Here is a 16375-nt window from a genome sequence, read left to right on the forward strand (position 1 = left end):
AAAAAGATTTAAATTTTTCCAGTTGCTTTAAGAATGTTAATCACTTGTTCTAGAAAGTCAGGTGCTTATATAAAACTCACCTGTATAGATCACTTTAAGGTTTGAAGAATTCTTCCTACAAAACAAACTTGGAAAGTTGGTATTGGAAGTATTCCCCTCATTTTACAGATGCGCAAACTGGGACTCTAAGGGAGTAAGTGACTTGTCTAAGAGAACCCAGACAGTGAGGATCAGTCAGGAAATTGGAATTTTTACTTTTTTTTTACTACCAGATAGTTGCAAGATTAAAACACCTGCCACTTTTGAAAAAGCTACCACTGTTACATATATACAACATGACAAGTATAAATGTAACAGTGGTAGCTTTTTCAAAAGTTTAGTATTGAGTCAGTATAGTTTTTCTGGTTTTTTTGTGTTTCCTAGAAATTGGTATTTTGCATGTCTTAGTTACCTTGACAAAGCCTTTGATATATTTATTTATTTAATTTTTTGGGTGAGGCAGTTGGGGTTAAGTGACTTGCTCAGGGTCACACAGCTAGTAAGTGTCAAGTGTTTGAGGCAGGATTTGAACTCAGAGGTCTTCCTGAATCCTGGGCCGTTGCTTTATCTACTGCGCCACCTAGCCTCCCCAGGAGTTATTACTTTTGAAATGGTTTCTATTATCAGACATACTATTTGCCCTTAGGAAGTGAGGTAAAAGTGTCTGTATTTCATAAGTGGCAAATGAAAACCATAAAAGCAAGCAAACTACAGAGTATGTCATAAACTCTAGCAGGCAATTCAGTTTATGGAATTATCTGTCCTTTCAAAAATGACATTTTAATTAACTTGGTCAGCTAGCATATAATTAAAAGGCACAAATTCAATTTTCTTGATGATTAAGGATTATCTTTACTTTTTAACTGCAGCAGATGGTATACTATTTCTTGTTGCTAATGCCCTTTAAAGTAAAGGTGGTAATAAGAGAAAAGTTGAGTTGATTGTACCCTTAGTCCATTTATTAATTTGGCACATTTTATGGACATGAAACACTTTAGTGTATTGGGATCAAATAGCCTTCTAGGCTTTCTGTATTCCTTTAACTTAAACAGTTATAACCATAACATATCTACCTCCCTAAGGGCCTATAAAAATCAGGTAGATTACTAATAAACATTTACATAGACTGTTTTCCATCTGAAGTTACTCCTAGTTTCTTCTCTCATTTCTAAACTGTTGATTCTTTTCTAAAATGAATATATTAAAGTCTGTGATCCCTTTTAGCTCTGTCTTTTGGCATATTTTCTGATTTCCCCCACTCAACCTTTAGTAGCATTCCCCTTCTCATATTACCTACATAACTGAAATACATAACTTTTGAAACATTTAATTCCTCCTTATACATTTTAGAGTGTTTGAGTAAACTTAGTGTTTTTGGCTACAAGAACATGAAGTAGTTCTATAGTCAAATGAAGGTCCTTGGTGATGCTAGCAGCTGTGGAAAAAAATAAAGCTTGTAAACCTGGCTAAGTGAGACAAGGTGGTTTTGGGTTTTTTATTGTTGTTTTTGCTTTAGTCAGTAGAGGTAGAATACGAAAAGTTATAAAATGATTCTTGGCCTAGTCCTAGAAGGACTGAAATAATATTTTCTCTCTCTCTCTCTCTTTTTTTTTTTTTTTTGGATGAGGCAATTGGGGTTAAGTGACTTGCCCAGGGTCACACAGCTAGTAAGTGTCAATGTTCTGAGGTCGGATTTGAACTCAGGTACTCCTGACTCCAGGGCTGGTGCTCTATCCACTGCGCCACCTAGCTGCCCCCTGAAATAATATTTTAATTGGTTTTAACATATGTGGTTATTTCTTGCCCCTTAGCTATTTCTTTTTTTTCTTTTTTTTTCTGGGGCAATTGGAGTTAAGTGACTTGCCCAGGGTCACACAGCTAGTAAGCGTTAAGTGTCTGAGGCTGGATTTGAACTCAGGTCCTCCTGAATCCAGGGGCCGGTGCTCTATCCACCGCACCACCTAGCTGCCCAGCTATTCCTTTTTTTTTTCTTTTTTTTTTTTTCCTGGGCAATTGGGGTTAAGTGACTTGCCCACCAGCTATTTCTTTAAAGTACATTTAAGAACAAAATATTTTCTTCTTTATTGATAACCTCTTTTGTAGTACAGCCATTGAGTTCATCTGATTTGTTGAGTTATCTGTCTTTGGAACAAGATATTAGTTATTCAGCTGTTAATTATTTCTATAATATTGATCATCAAGAAAGATTTATTTTCATTCTTTGGAAAGCCTATTATGTTTATTATTCATTTTTCAAGGAATTTGGTTATATAGAAGAAGAGCTTTATCGAACCAAAATACACTACGAGCAGAAATTAAAGATCGAGAAGATGAAATCCAGAAACTCAGGAATCAGGTGCTATTTATCATGCAGTGTTCAAAATTTTTGGAAAAGATGACAATATAGAAAGGGTGGTCCATTTTAGACTATGCTTCTTTGGGAAAAATAAAACAATCACAGTGCTTTATTTTAATTTGAGCTCCTTTTTCAAGAGAGGAAAGGTGAAGGGAGGTTATTACCAATCTTGCCTGGGGCCTTACTATAGATTCATGGAATTGACATTGATTTTTTTTTTGGTGGGTCAGTGAGGGTTAAGTGACTTACCCAGGGTCACACAGCTAGTAAGTGTCAAGTGTCTGAGGCTGGATTTGAACTTAGGTCCTCCTGAAACCAAGGGCTGGTGCTTTATCCACTGTGCCACCTAGCTTCCCCACAGATTCATGTTGTTGAATGGCATTTTAGAGGTCTAGATTAGTCACCTCATTTTACTGGTGGGGAAACAAGCCAGGGAAGTTGTGTCTTACTTGAAGTTACATAGTCAGAGCCCAAGATTTCATATTCTGTATTTTCTGGCTTGTTGAGTGTTTTGTTGTCGTGGGGCCTTGTCTGAAGTAGACACTCAAAATGTCTGCATTGTATTGAAAGCGAATTTGGTCAGGTATGCTCAGAATACAAATTCTTTATTCCAGTATCCAAAATAGGTTTAAATGGTGGTGACTGCTGTTAACAGTTGATGATTGCTTAGCCCATAATTAAATGAATGCATAAACTTCTCTGCTAAAGACTCTCCTTTCCTTGTCAATTCTCTAAAGGTGCTAGATAGGTGGAAAGAAGGGAGAATCAGAGGTCATGGGTAAACCAAAAATAGAATAATTTCTTCATTCAACATAAGTATTAAAAGTGTCTTTTGCTAGATGCTAGACAATGAAGAGCTAATTATAGTAGAATTTCTGGTAAAAGTTATAAATCTTAAATAGCATAGAATATAGTTTTTATTATAGAAGGAAGTACTGTCAAAAAATGTAGTCTATTGAAGCCTTGCAAATATCACCCACCTAGAGTGATCAATGATTTCAGTTTTATGAAAAATAGATGTTGCTGATTCCAATTGTTTGACTAACTCTCTGCCTTCTGGAGAAGAATATAGGTTTGGAGGGAGAAAACCTTATTAGGCTGAGTCATATTTAGTATTTGAAAGACTGACTGAAAATAGATTGGTCATGAAATTATTGTAAAAATCTTTAAAACTAACCCCGTTGTAAGCAAATAAATTTTCATTTGTTGTGTTAACAGATGTAATTCCTGTGCTAGAAGTGGGATACACAAAAATAATATAAGGTACCTTTGAGGGAACCTTCAGATTGGGAAGGCAAGATTTTTTTGCATAAAACAAAGATTATCATTTATACATGTTAAATGCCGAGATTTGTGGTATAGGTGAACATAACTTAGAGAAGTAAGACATGTGTGGAAAAGGCTTCATTAAGATTTAGGAGTTGATCTGGGCCCTGAATTGTGGGTAGGATTTGGATAGGTAAAGAAGATAAATGGATAGGGTATTCTCAGCTGGGGGAAAATATAAACACAAACATTTAAGAAAAAAATGACCAGCCTGACAAAAGATACTTGGTAGGAAGTAGTAGAAAATAGTATTAAGTAGTTACGGTTGGTCTAAACTGTGGAAGGCTTCAAGGGCCCAACAAGAGTTTCATTTTTATTTTGTAAGCAGTGAGTCATCATTGTGCATTTTTAAAACTAAGAATGTTAGAATCCAACTAGAAAATTAACTTTAAATTGACTTATAGGCTCTTAATTATATGATTTGTATATTGTAGAATAGTGACTCGTTAACTGGCTGGAATATTCAGACAGTTCTTTTGACTTTCAGCTCACCAACAAAACTATAAGCAATAGCAGTCAGTCAGAGCTAGAAAATAGACTTCATCAGCTGACTGAGACTCTGATACAGAAGCAAACCATGCTGGAGAATCTTAGCACCGAAAAGAATTCTCTTGTCTATCAGCTGGAGCGGCTTGAGCAACAGATAAAGTCTGTTCCTGGGCATAATGGATCTTCTATTAATATGTCTGGAATTGATGGTGTTGAAGGTAACTGGAAAAAGAATCCTGAAAGGTTGTACAGTTTAAAGGGTCTAGCTTGTATATTACTATGCTGTATTTTACTGACCTTAAGTCTTCATGTTAGGAAGTGTATTTTATTTTGTCTAACCTAAAGTAAGTAGTTTGAGTAATAATCACAGAATGATGGTTATTAATGATTAGTTTGTATTTTTATTTTATTTATAATCAGGAGAATTTTAAAAAATTTAACTTTTTTTGGAAGGCAGGGCAGTGAGAGTTAAATGACTTGCCCAGGGTCATACAGCTAGTATAATTTAACATTTAAAGATTTTCATCTAATGCTGAGTTTTCTAGGCTGAGTTTTGGGTCAAGTTCTGCTTATATTTTCATCGGTCATCTGGATAATGAATTAGGTAATGTTTTCAGGAGGAGAAAATTAAAGGAATTAGTATTCATCTGGGGAAAGGAAGGCTAAAAAGTGACAGTTTGTCTTACAATATGAAGAATTATTAATAGAGAGTTGGGTACTATAGTTAAGCTCAGTAGGTACTAACATTCAAGCTTAAAGGCAAGAGTTGCTTTAATAATCTACCCATGAATAATGGAGAGCATTTGAACTAAATAATTATTTTTTTAAACTAAATTCTTATAAGTAGATCTGTTCTCTTAAATTCTGATAAATCTCCCAGTTCAAAGATAATTGATAGTTGAATTATTAACAGCACAAACATTTCTTTCAAAATATCTCATTTAAATGCAGCAAAGTAGTGATTCAGTATGCCATCAATCCTTGGCTTAGACCTTGAGAATATTTATGTAGATGAGTAGTAATAAAGGTACAGACAGTTCTCTTTAGTAAAAAAGGTCATAAATAGAACTGTTTAATAATCAACTGTTCTTTTGTTTAGGAACACGTGTACGAAATGTTCCTGTTCTTTTCAGTGATTCAGAAACCAACATGGCAGGAATGTATGGTAGAGTACGCAAAGCTGCCAGTACTATCGACCAATTTAGGTGAGAGGCTATGCCAAAGAATTAATGCTTGTAATTTATGGTCAGATTCCATAAACTATTCTGAAATGTCTTTCCAGTCATGGAGAGTAAAGCACGTCATTTTGCAAAACCAGGATTTCAATAAGTGACATTTATTCTACTTTTAAAAGAGTAGTCTTAGGGCTTACTTGACGTATTTCCAGAATAGTGTCACCAAAACATGAACAAATTTAATGGAACATGATTATCCCTAGATGTCCATCCTCCTGTCTTTCTATAAATACCATTGTCACTTGACCTTTTTAATTAAGAAAAAGACCCTATTCTGTATTTTACTAGATTAATGGAAGAAATGAAACTATTTTTAATAAGTAATCATTTTTAGTATAAATTATCGTATTTTTATAAATAAAAGCAAAGTTACATTCATATTAAAAGGAAATGCTTTGGGGGCAGTTAGATGGCGCAGTGGATAAAGCACCAGCCTTGGATTCAGGGAAACCTGAGTTCAAATCCTGCCTCAGACACTTGACACTTACTAGCTGTGTGACCCTGGGCAAGTCACTTAACCCCAAGTGCTTCACTTAAAAAAAAAAGGGAAATGCTTTCACATAATCTTCATGTAACCTAAAGAGTTGAATATTGGGGACTATTAACTTGGAATCTGACTTCATGGTAGTACTCCATAATTTCAATATTAAAGGCTAATTTGAAGTCCTACAGCGTGTTTAAGACTCAGCTCACATGCCTCCCCTCCAGGTATACTCAGCTGCTCTTTTTGTTGGGGAGTAACATGGTACAGAGAGGTGGGGGAGGAGAGGAATTTTCTTTGACTTGTACCATTTTTTCTTTACTTTCTGTTCTCTTGTGTCCTCCAAAAGTGAGGGGATGATTCTAATCAACTCTCCAAGACACATGGTAGTGTTATTTGTTTTTTTGGTTTTTTTTGGTGAGGCATTGGGGGTTAAGTGACTTGCCCAGGGTCACACAACTAGTAAGTGTCAAGTGTCTAAGGCCGGATTTGAACTCTGGTCCTCTTGAATCTAGGGCCAGTGCTCTATCCACTGTGCCACCTAGCTGCCCCCACATGGTAGTGTTATGATAGTGACTTTGGGGTCAGGAAACGTGGGTTCAAGTTAGGTTCTGCCACTTAGTAACTACATGACTTTGAAGAAGATACTGAGCCTTGTGGCTCTAGTTTCTTCTTTCACCCATAAAATGGGAAGAATGTTGCTTGTGCTTTATCTCTCCCAAGGCTATTGAGAATCAAAAGAGATGATTCTCTTAGCATAAAACTCCATGTCACTGTTGTTCAGGGTCACAGATGGTAGTTTGGACAGAGTTCAGTTGCATTCCACCCATCTGTGTTGTTAGTCTCTTTTGAGTCACCCTAGCCTTGTCTTGATGTAACTGATAAGGATAACACAGTTGTTGGCACAGGAAAGATCTTAGAAATCATCTTACAACCCCCTCAATTTGCAGGTGAAGAAACTGAAGCCCAGAAAGGTAAAGTGGCTTGCTCAGTGTCATACAACCACTAAGTGGAAGAATTGGACCTTGAGCACAAGTCCAGCATACCTGCCTTTCACTTGTTCTGGGCTTTCTCCAGTTGGGGTCTTGTCTTTGTAGCAGGGGATAGAGCTTTAAGTGACAGCTAAGCCAGTATTGCTTTTAAAGATGACAAGGATAGCTTACATTTATGTGCTGCTTTGCACTTTTCCTTACTGAAGTGTTCTACATATATTATCTTGTTTGGTCTTCCCAGTAACCCTGTAATGCAGTGCATTTTTTCTGATGAGGAACAAGACTCAGAGGTAAAGGGACTTGGTCAAGGTCATACAGCTAGTAAATGGGAGACTTTTTGGCTCCAAAACCAGTATTCTTTCCAGTACTTACTCACTACTGTAAATTATTGCTGAAATAGTTATTCTAGGTTAAACTGTCTACTTTGAGTTAGAAAAGACACTGTCCTTTGGTGGTAGTGCATCTGGTGAGCCATGTTAATAATATATATGGCTGGAGTAAAATATGACTGTGTTACCAGAAAACTTTGAGTTTTAATTATCTTTTATGTCTGCCCAGCATCCGTCTAGGAATCTTTCTCCGAAGATATCCCATTGCACGAGTATTTGTAATTATATATATGGTGAGTAAGCTCCATTGGGGAGTTGTACTTAATCTCTTGGCCAGTTTTTTTTCTAGTTCCAAGTGTTCACTGACAGGCTGATAACTGCTTATAAAAGAGTCAAATTAGTTTAGGACGGTCATGACTTAAATTTTATTTAAAGTAGACCATAAGATGATTGGTAAAGTAATGACAACATTATAGACATGAAGTTTTTATCTGGGTCTCAGATAACTTAAATTTCTATGCAACTTAATATAACCCTTTTTTTAAAGCTTGCTCTGTTTAAAAAGAACCACACTATATTAAAAATGATTCCTCCTTCAAAATTCATTAACTAGTTTGTTGTAGGAGTTTGGGATACTCTTTTTTATCTGTTTTAAGTGGGTGTTAATTACATAGACTACTTAATTATATAGATGAGTATAAAAGTAATTATGTTAAATTATGTATATGATAAGTTTATTGCCTAGGCTAATAATTTCCCTGGTCATCTTGTGTATACAGAAAGTGAAATTTCTCAGTGATCCACTAGAGGGAAGAGCTCTGTAAATTTAGAAAATGAAATAGAATATGTTCAAAAGAGTTTAGGGGGAAAAACATAAGATGGATTTTATATTGCTAATAATGAGGGAATAATTGGTATCTATGTTCAAGAGGGAGGATGATACCTATGTGTATATAGACACATACATATACACATAACTATATATGCCTATATATAAACACATGCATGTACACACATTCATGCATATCAGTATGCAGTGTGGGGGACATAGTTTGATGTACACCATTACTGAATCCATCAGGGTGCTTTGTAATAATATTATTTATACTGAATTTCTATGGGGAGGAACCAATAAACATTTACTTTCTTAGAATTTAATATCCAACTCTAATCTTGCCATTAGTCATCAAATCCATTGTTTGATATATATTTGACTAAGATTTCACAGAATCATAAGAGCAGTAAAACCTTTAAGTTGGAAGGGACTGTGAGGTCTTCTTTGCCCACCACTGAAAACATGAATCCTTTCTATGCTATCTCCTAGTGGTCATTTAGCCTCTGCTAAAACACCTCTGGTGAGGGGAACCCACTATCTTCTAAAGAGCCCGTTCTAGTTTTTGGAATACTATGGATGCTAAGGAGTTTTTCTTCCTACATGCTAGTCACCACCCCCTCATGTTTTTGTTTTGTTCTTTCGTGACACTGTGGGCTCTGTTTAATTACTCCCACAATGAATTACTGTAGCACTGCATTCGTTTGATCATTTATTATATAGCTGTATGTGTTACAACAACATGGTTTTGATACCAAACATGCTTCCACTAGATTTCCAAGTTCCTCAAGCACCACAGTTGTACTTTGTAAAGTACTTGGTACAATGTTATGCACATTGTAGGTCCTCATTAAATGACTTGCTGACTAATCTATACATCATTTCTTTCTTCAGGCTTTGCTTCACTTCTGGGTCATGATTGTTCTACTTACTTATACACCAGAAATGCACCATGACCATCCAACTGGCAAATGAGCTGAGCCAGATTGTTGGAATAATCAGTCTTTTCCCTGGGACTTTGGAACTGCTAAAAGTCTGTGGCCTGAAATGTTCAAGAAGGACATATATCATTATCTGTTTTAGTACTACTTTCAATTTTTAAATTATTGAACAAATATCATGCTCTGCAATTTCCTCCTCTGATTTTTTTAAAAAATGGTAACAGTCTCTTAGAAAGATATAAGCTCACTTTCACCTTTGCTTTTCAGAAAGTTAATGGTCTAGTGTGATATACACATAATGAATTTTCATAAAAATACCAGGCTAGACCAGTTTGGTTTAGCAGATACTGTATTTTAGGTCATTACTGATTATGGGATATAATCAGGGAAACTAATTGTATTTAGATATATAAATAAAAGTTTTAGTTACTCTGCACTTACATTTACATGTTTTTTACTTTGTAAATTTTCCCCTCTCTTCATGGTAAAGGCCTGATTGGCTGGTACAATATCTTTTCATAAATACAGGAATAAAACCTAATGTACATCTTTTTCTTTCTCCTTTTTTTTCCCAAGAGTTTTGTGTTGTTCAATCTAATATACCTTCCCAAATGATATGATACTCAGCAAAGATTGGCAAACTATCACACTTAATGGTATTGAAGCCACAAGTTGCTTTCAGAACATTCCCACTATGTGTATCTCTTTTGTTTTTCCTACCCTATCTTCCTCTTTCTGTTTCCCTTTGTTTTATCATCTTCCTTTTTACTATCTTTTTCCTTCTCCCTTGTCTGTGCCTTAGGCCATCCTGTGGCATCCATGAGCATAGCTTTGCTCCAATAATGACACTCGGGAATCAAGCCTGTTTTAGCTACTACTTGTGCCTTCACATTTTTATGCTCAAACAAAGGGCTTATCCAATTGTTATTTTGAAAAATGACTTTTTTTTCTTTTAGAGATTAGTGTAGGGAGCATTGCAACTTTCTACCTACTTACCTGTATTTCTGAGCTGTTATGAATACTCTCTCCCCCTTTTTTTTTTTTTTAGTGAGGCAATTGGGGTTAAGTGACTTGCCCAGGGTCACACAGCTAGTATGTGTTAAGTGTCTGAGGCCTGATTTGAACTCAGGTACTCCTGACTCCAGGGCCGGTGCTTTATCCACTGCGCCACCTAGCTGCCCCCAGCTGTTAAGAATACTGATGAAGATAATACACTTGGACATTTTATAGTTGCCATATTGCTAAGATATGTCTGTTTTAATTCCTTGTTTGGTGGTTAATAGAAATATATAAAACAGTTAATTTTCTTCTAACTTTTAATTTTATTAATTTAGACTTTTTCTCCAAGTTACATGTAAAAACAAATTTTAACATCAATTTTTTTTTAAGTGAGGCAATTGGGGTTAAGTGACTTGCCCAGGGTCACACAGCTAGTAAGTGTCAAGTTTCTGAGGCCGGATTTGAACTCAGGTACTCCTGACTCCAGGGCCGGTGCTCTATCCACTGTGCCACCCACCTAGCTGCCCTTAACATCAATTTTTAAAACTTTGTGTTCCAAATTCTCTTCCTCCCTCCCTCCCCACCTCACCCCTTAAGAACTCAAGCAATTCAATATAAGTTATACCATATGCAGTCATGCAAAACATTTCCACATTAGGTTGTGAAATAAAACAGACAAAACAACTTTAGAAGAAGGAACTAACAAAAAAATTATACTTCAGTCTCTTTTCAGATACCATCAGTTCTTTCTCTGTGGATGGGTTGCATTTTTCATAAGTCCTTTTAGCATCCTGCTCATCATTTCTTACAGCACAATAGTGTTCCATCCTAATCTCATCCCACAATTTGATCAGCCAGTCCCCAATTGATGGGCATCACCCCAATTTCGAATTCAATTTTTGCTTTTAATCTCCTTTAGGATACCAACCTAGTAGTGGTGGGATTGCTAGGTCAAAGAGTTTTATAGCTCTTTGGCCATAATCCCAAATTATTCTACAGAATGTTTGAATCAGTTTACAGCTTTACCAAGAGTATATTAATGTCTCATTTTCCCCATATCCCCCACAACATTTGTCATTTTCCTCTGCTGTCCTATTATTCAATTCAATAGGTGTGAGATAGTACCCAGAATTGTTTTGACCTGAATCTTTCCAGTCAAGAGTTAGAGCATTTTTTTTTCATTTGGCTCTAGGTGGTTTTGATTATTTCATCTAATAACTTCATGTCTTTTGATCATCTATAAATTGGGGAATGGCTCTCATTTTAACAAATTTGACTCAGTTCTCTGTGTAAAACAGATAATTTGAATAGAGGTTCCTGCTTCAATATTACCAAAGATAAGTAGGAATGCTAATTACCACATGAAGCATCATTTGTGCTTCTCATTTATCATTAGGAAAGGAACTTTTAAAAGTGGCTTTCCAGTATATGTGAACCTTTCTTAGTTTTGGATGAAGTTGGACAAAAAGATTAACACTATAAGAAAAAAATGCTGTTACTTGTGTATAGGATTTGGAGGTGTGGAAACCGATCCATGCTTAGCCTCTGAAGTTGTCAGATGTTTCTTCCTCAGGTATGATAGTCCATCACATGCTGAGTTGTGATGCATGTGTGGCATAAAGTAATAGTTTAGAAGCATTTAAAAGTATTTGTCGTGTGAGTTTTTGTAAAGGGTTTTCTGGTTAAAAAAAAAAATTCCAAGTAGAGATATTTCTTAAAAATGATTAGAAACAGCTTGCATACTTAAAATGAAAACTACCATGTGTGTCATCACTGAATATTGCCAAACCTTCCTTCCTCATGGCCACCTGCCTTTTGTTGGGAATTCTATAAGTCTTTTTGGAAGTGTTTGACAGAGCATTTCCTGAATCATATTTCTGTATATATTTAAACCTTTAATTGTGTCTCCATTTCCAAGTTCTTGACTCTGGATTCTAAAACTAGAATTCCTTCCCATCCACTTAACCTCTAGTAACCTGTGACTTTTCCAACATAACTTAAAAATAGTATCTTGTCAAAGGATCTTGTTAGGCCATAAATCCTTTATTAAAATGATTTACTTTTCTGTGTATCAGATTCATTATATAATGTGTATGGTATTATGGTGTTTTGTGATTGTGCCTATCAGTTAAAAAATGGGATTTTCTTATTTCCTTAGGCTTTTTTTCTTTTACCCAAAATGCACTGCTTCTCTTATTACAAAATACAGACTTTTCACAAAAGCATTGGTTTTTCTCATTAAAATAGTACTTGATGGATTGAAATGTGAAGGTGTCTTCCCACCAGAATGTAAGGAATGTAAGCTCCTTGAATGGCAGTGACTTTTGTTTTTTGATTTTTCTGTCACCAACACCAACTATGTTGCTTGGCACATAATAGACATTTAATACATGCTTGTGAAATGAAATTGAATCTCAGTGTTCTTGTACCCTGACACTTAAGCTATTCCTTTGTGACTACACAGATATTTAGCCAGGTAACAGTGATCCTCCTTTTAGGGACAGAGTCTTTGATTTTGGCAAAGGATGGTTTTAGAATGTCTGTTGCCAACCAGCCTCTATCTGTTGAATAATACCTCACGTATTCAAAGCTTTTATGTTTTAAAGTTTACATGACGTTTTCCTCACAATCATGTGTGATTTTACAAATGAGGTAACAGGCTCACAGAGGTTATGATTTCCATATTTAATAAGTGGTAGAGCCAGGATTTGAACCCAAATCACCTGACTCTAAGTCCAGTACTCTTTAAAGTATACCATACTGGGGGGCGGCTAGGTGGCATAGTGGATAGAGTACCAGCCCTGAAGTCAGGAGGACCTGAGTTCAAATCCTGCCTTGGACACTTACTAGCTGTGTGACCTAGGGCAAGTCACTTCGATTGCCTCCAAAATCCCAAAACAAATAGAGTATACCATACTGGACTGAGTAGGCCTCCACCCAACTTTGCAGTCAAGGGAAATGTCTCAGCTATGCCTAATAGAATAACACTAATAATTGGTATTTAGGCCTTGCAAATCACTTTATATGTTTTGGTCCTGAGTAACTAATGGTTAAAGAAGGTAGCTATGGCTCTTAAAAGAAGTAGGACATTCACTGTTAACCTGGCTGATAGTCTGTGTAGTCACAGTTTGAGAGGCAAGAAGCTTTTCTTAGCAAGATGTCAGGTAGTGGGTAATACCTTATTCCAAATATGAGGAATCTGGGGAAAGAATTCTCAATTCATCCACACTATTTGGGGTGTGCTACATAACACAAACACCTATTTGTCCTTCCCAAAATATATAAAAATTAAGAAGCAACATAAGAGTACCCAGGAAGTGAACAGGGGCCAAAAGAAATTCTTACTGAAAACCACAGGAAATAAACAAATTAACTTCATTTAGAAATGTCTCGGTATCAAAATGGGGTGGGGAAGTGGGTGGGGGGAGCCTTTTATTCTGCTGGCATTCTTGTCTCTGACTGGATTTCCTTGTCCCTATAATCCCCTAATCATAACAGCCCTTTTATTTAGAATGTGTTAAAGATACTCAGATTCTCACCATTTCATTCTTTATATAGTTTGTATTAAACATTTTAAGAATTGACATGATGAAAATTTTAAAGTGGTACATAATGTCAGAGCCTACTTGAAGAGAGATTCAGTGAGGTTCCTAAATATGCTTTGTTCCATTTCTAATTGGAGTTGACTTTAAAACTGATTAAGCAGGGGACAGCTAGGTGGAGCAGCACAGATAAAAGCACTGGCCCTGGATTCAGTATTCAAATTCGGCCTTAGACACTTGACACTTACTAGCTGTGTGACCCATGGCAAGTCACTTAACTCTTTGTCCCACAAAAACCCCCCAAATAACAAATAAATAAATAAATAAATAAATAAATAAATAAAAAGGAAAATAAAAAAAACCTCTTGGGCTTGTAGTATTGAGATAGGATGAAGCATTTAACGGGAAGGTTTTAGTATTGGAATAGGGTTAGGAGGAATTCGGATTCTTGAGTTTTCCATGAAAATATGTGCAAAAGGCAGTAGATAAAATGTACTCTTAAGTAACTAGTTTCCCTGCCTCTTTATGAAGATTAATCTTGAGGATGACACTATTTGGCAGTATGCAGTGATTGGTTATCTACATCTTTAGTGAAGGAAACTTGGTGGGGCTAAGAGAGAAAGAGGAGGAAAGGACAAGAGACTATTTGGGTGTGATGCTTAATGTCCCTGTGAACTTGAACAAAGTTGACTTGGAGTTAGTACTGACCTCCCTCAGGGGGTCTTATGGTAAGTGACAAATAAGTTATACCATCATGAGAGACAAGGTGGCACGGTGGAAGAATTACTGGCTTTTGAGTGAGAAGACCTGATTTTAAATGCTAGCTTTGCTTTTCATGCCTATGTGATTCCCGTCTGCCTACTCCTCAGTTTCCTTCACTGTAAGTTAGTCTTCCATATATTTGTGTTTTCCAAAACTCTGTACTGGTTCCTCTTCCTTTTATATATTCTTTATAGTAATTTCATCGATTTTCATGGATTCAGTTAATCATCTTTATGCAGATGTCTCCCAGATCCATATATCCAGCCATAGTTTTATGTCATGACAACTTGCTGATCGAACATTTGAAATTGTATGTTTCGTAGGCATCTGAAGCTCAGTATGTACAAAGCAATCCTAATTTTCTTCACACACACACACACACACACACACATCTAGTTTGCTGAGCTTTATCAATTCTACCTCACCACCATCTCTTAGACTGGTTTCTATCATTGCACTCACAGAGCCACACCTTAGTTTAGGTCCTTATCAACTCTCCTTGGATAATTATGATAGCCTCTGCTCTGTCTCCTCTAGTCAATCTGCACTCAGTGACCAAAGTGGTATTCCTAAAGTCTGACCATATCACTCCTTTTCTCAGCAACCTCCAGTAGCTCCCTTTTACCTCTAGGATCAAATACAGAACCTTCATTTGGCATTTAAAGCCTTTCAAGACTAAGCTTCGAGCCATCTTTTGAGGTTTGTGGCAGTTGCATGCCTTATGACTTGCCTCCTTGGTATTCCCCATGCACCTTTGCTCAGGTTCTCCATGCCTAGAAGGCACTTTTTCCTCTCTTCTACCTCTGAGCTTCTCTAATTTACTTCCAAGTTTAGCTCAAATACTACCTACTGCATGAGGTATTTCCCGATCCTCATCCCCTCAGCTGCTGGTGCTTCTTCCCTCCTCAAATTACCTTATGTTTATTTTGTGCATACTTAAATGTGTATCTATCATCTCCCCTTGATAGAATGTAGGCTCTTTGTGTGTAGGGACCATGTCATATTTATTTCGGTATCCCTAGTGCCTACCATAAAATCTGGCAAGTAGGTGTTTAATAAATGCTTGCTGATTAATAGGTAAATTTGGATGTCATAACATCCCTAGGCTTCATTTTCCCATCTTTAAAATGGGAGAGTTTTAGGGGGCAGCTAGGTGGTGCAGTGGATAAAGCACTGGCCTTGGATTCAGGAGGACTTGAGTTCAAATTTGGCCTCAGACACTTGACACTTATTAACTGTGAGACCCTGGGCAAGTCACTTAACTCTCATTGCCCCATCAAAAAAAAAAAAAGAAAGAAAATGGGAGGGGTTTAATTGATTATTTCTAAGACTTTTTCCAACTATAATCTATGATATCATGATCCCAAGGAATGTTCAAGTTCTATGTTTCTGGACCAGTACAGAAGTTGGAGGGAGGAGATGTTTGGAGCGAACAGAATCCAATGAAATGGTCTATGATTCTGACATTACTATGACTCCATTGGCTTAGGCTTAGAAATCTGGAAGCCTTTAGTTTCCTCTTAGGTACTTCACCTTCACTTAAGTAATATAACCTTTGTCATGTGGTCTGAATAACAAAATATGTGCCTTAATATGTTTAGAAGAATGGAATCATGGGTTTGGTTTTTTTTTTCTTTTCTTTTTTTGGTGTGGGGCAATGAGGGTTAAGTGACTTGCCCAAGGTCACACAGCTAAGCTAGTAAGTGTCAAGTGTCAGAGGCCTGATTTGAACTCAGGGCCTACTGAATCCAGGACTGGTGTTTTATTCACTGCGCCACCTAGCTGCACCCTCTTTAGAATTTTAAAGATCCAGGATTACATCATTGAGTACAAATGTCAGCCCTTCTATTTCTTTTTTTTTTTTTTTAGTGAGGCAATTGGGGTTAAGTGACTTGCCCAGGGTCACACAGCTATTAAGCATTAAGTATCTGAGGTCGGATTTGAACTCGGGTACTCCTGACTCCAGGGCTGGTGCTCTATCCACTGTGCCACCTAGCTGTCCCCTTCTATTTCTTTTTATTTAGAATTCATGAATTGCTGTGGCCATCCTTT

At 36.6% G+C, this 16375-nt stretch overlaps 1 protein-coding gene across 1 annotated transcript in view; it reads left to right on the plus strand.

The window, feature by feature from the left end:
• GOLGA5 (golgin A5) overlaps positions 1-10396 on the plus strand; it is a 33045-nt gene extending 22649 nt beyond the window's left edge. The window contains 6 exon segments of the mRNA XM_043980587.1: positions 2298-2331; positions 2334-2395; positions 4209-4428; positions 5310-5415; positions 7477-7540; positions 8974-10396. Coding sequence (XP_043836522.1) covers positions 2298-2331; positions 2334-2395; positions 4209-4428; positions 5310-5415; positions 7477-7540; positions 8974-9054 — 567 coding nt within the window. The 3' untranslated portion in view covers positions 9055-10396.
• The last annotated feature ends 5979 nt before the right edge of the window (positions 10397-16375 follow it).

The sequence above is a fragment of the Dromiciops gliroides genome, chromosome 2 (assembly GCF_019393635.1).
Source record: "Dromiciops gliroides isolate mDroGli1 chromosome 2, mDroGli1.pri, whole genome shotgun sequence".
Classification (NCBI taxonomy): Eukaryota; Metazoa; Chordata; class Mammalia; order Microbiotheria; family Microbiotheriidae; genus Dromiciops; species Dromiciops gliroides.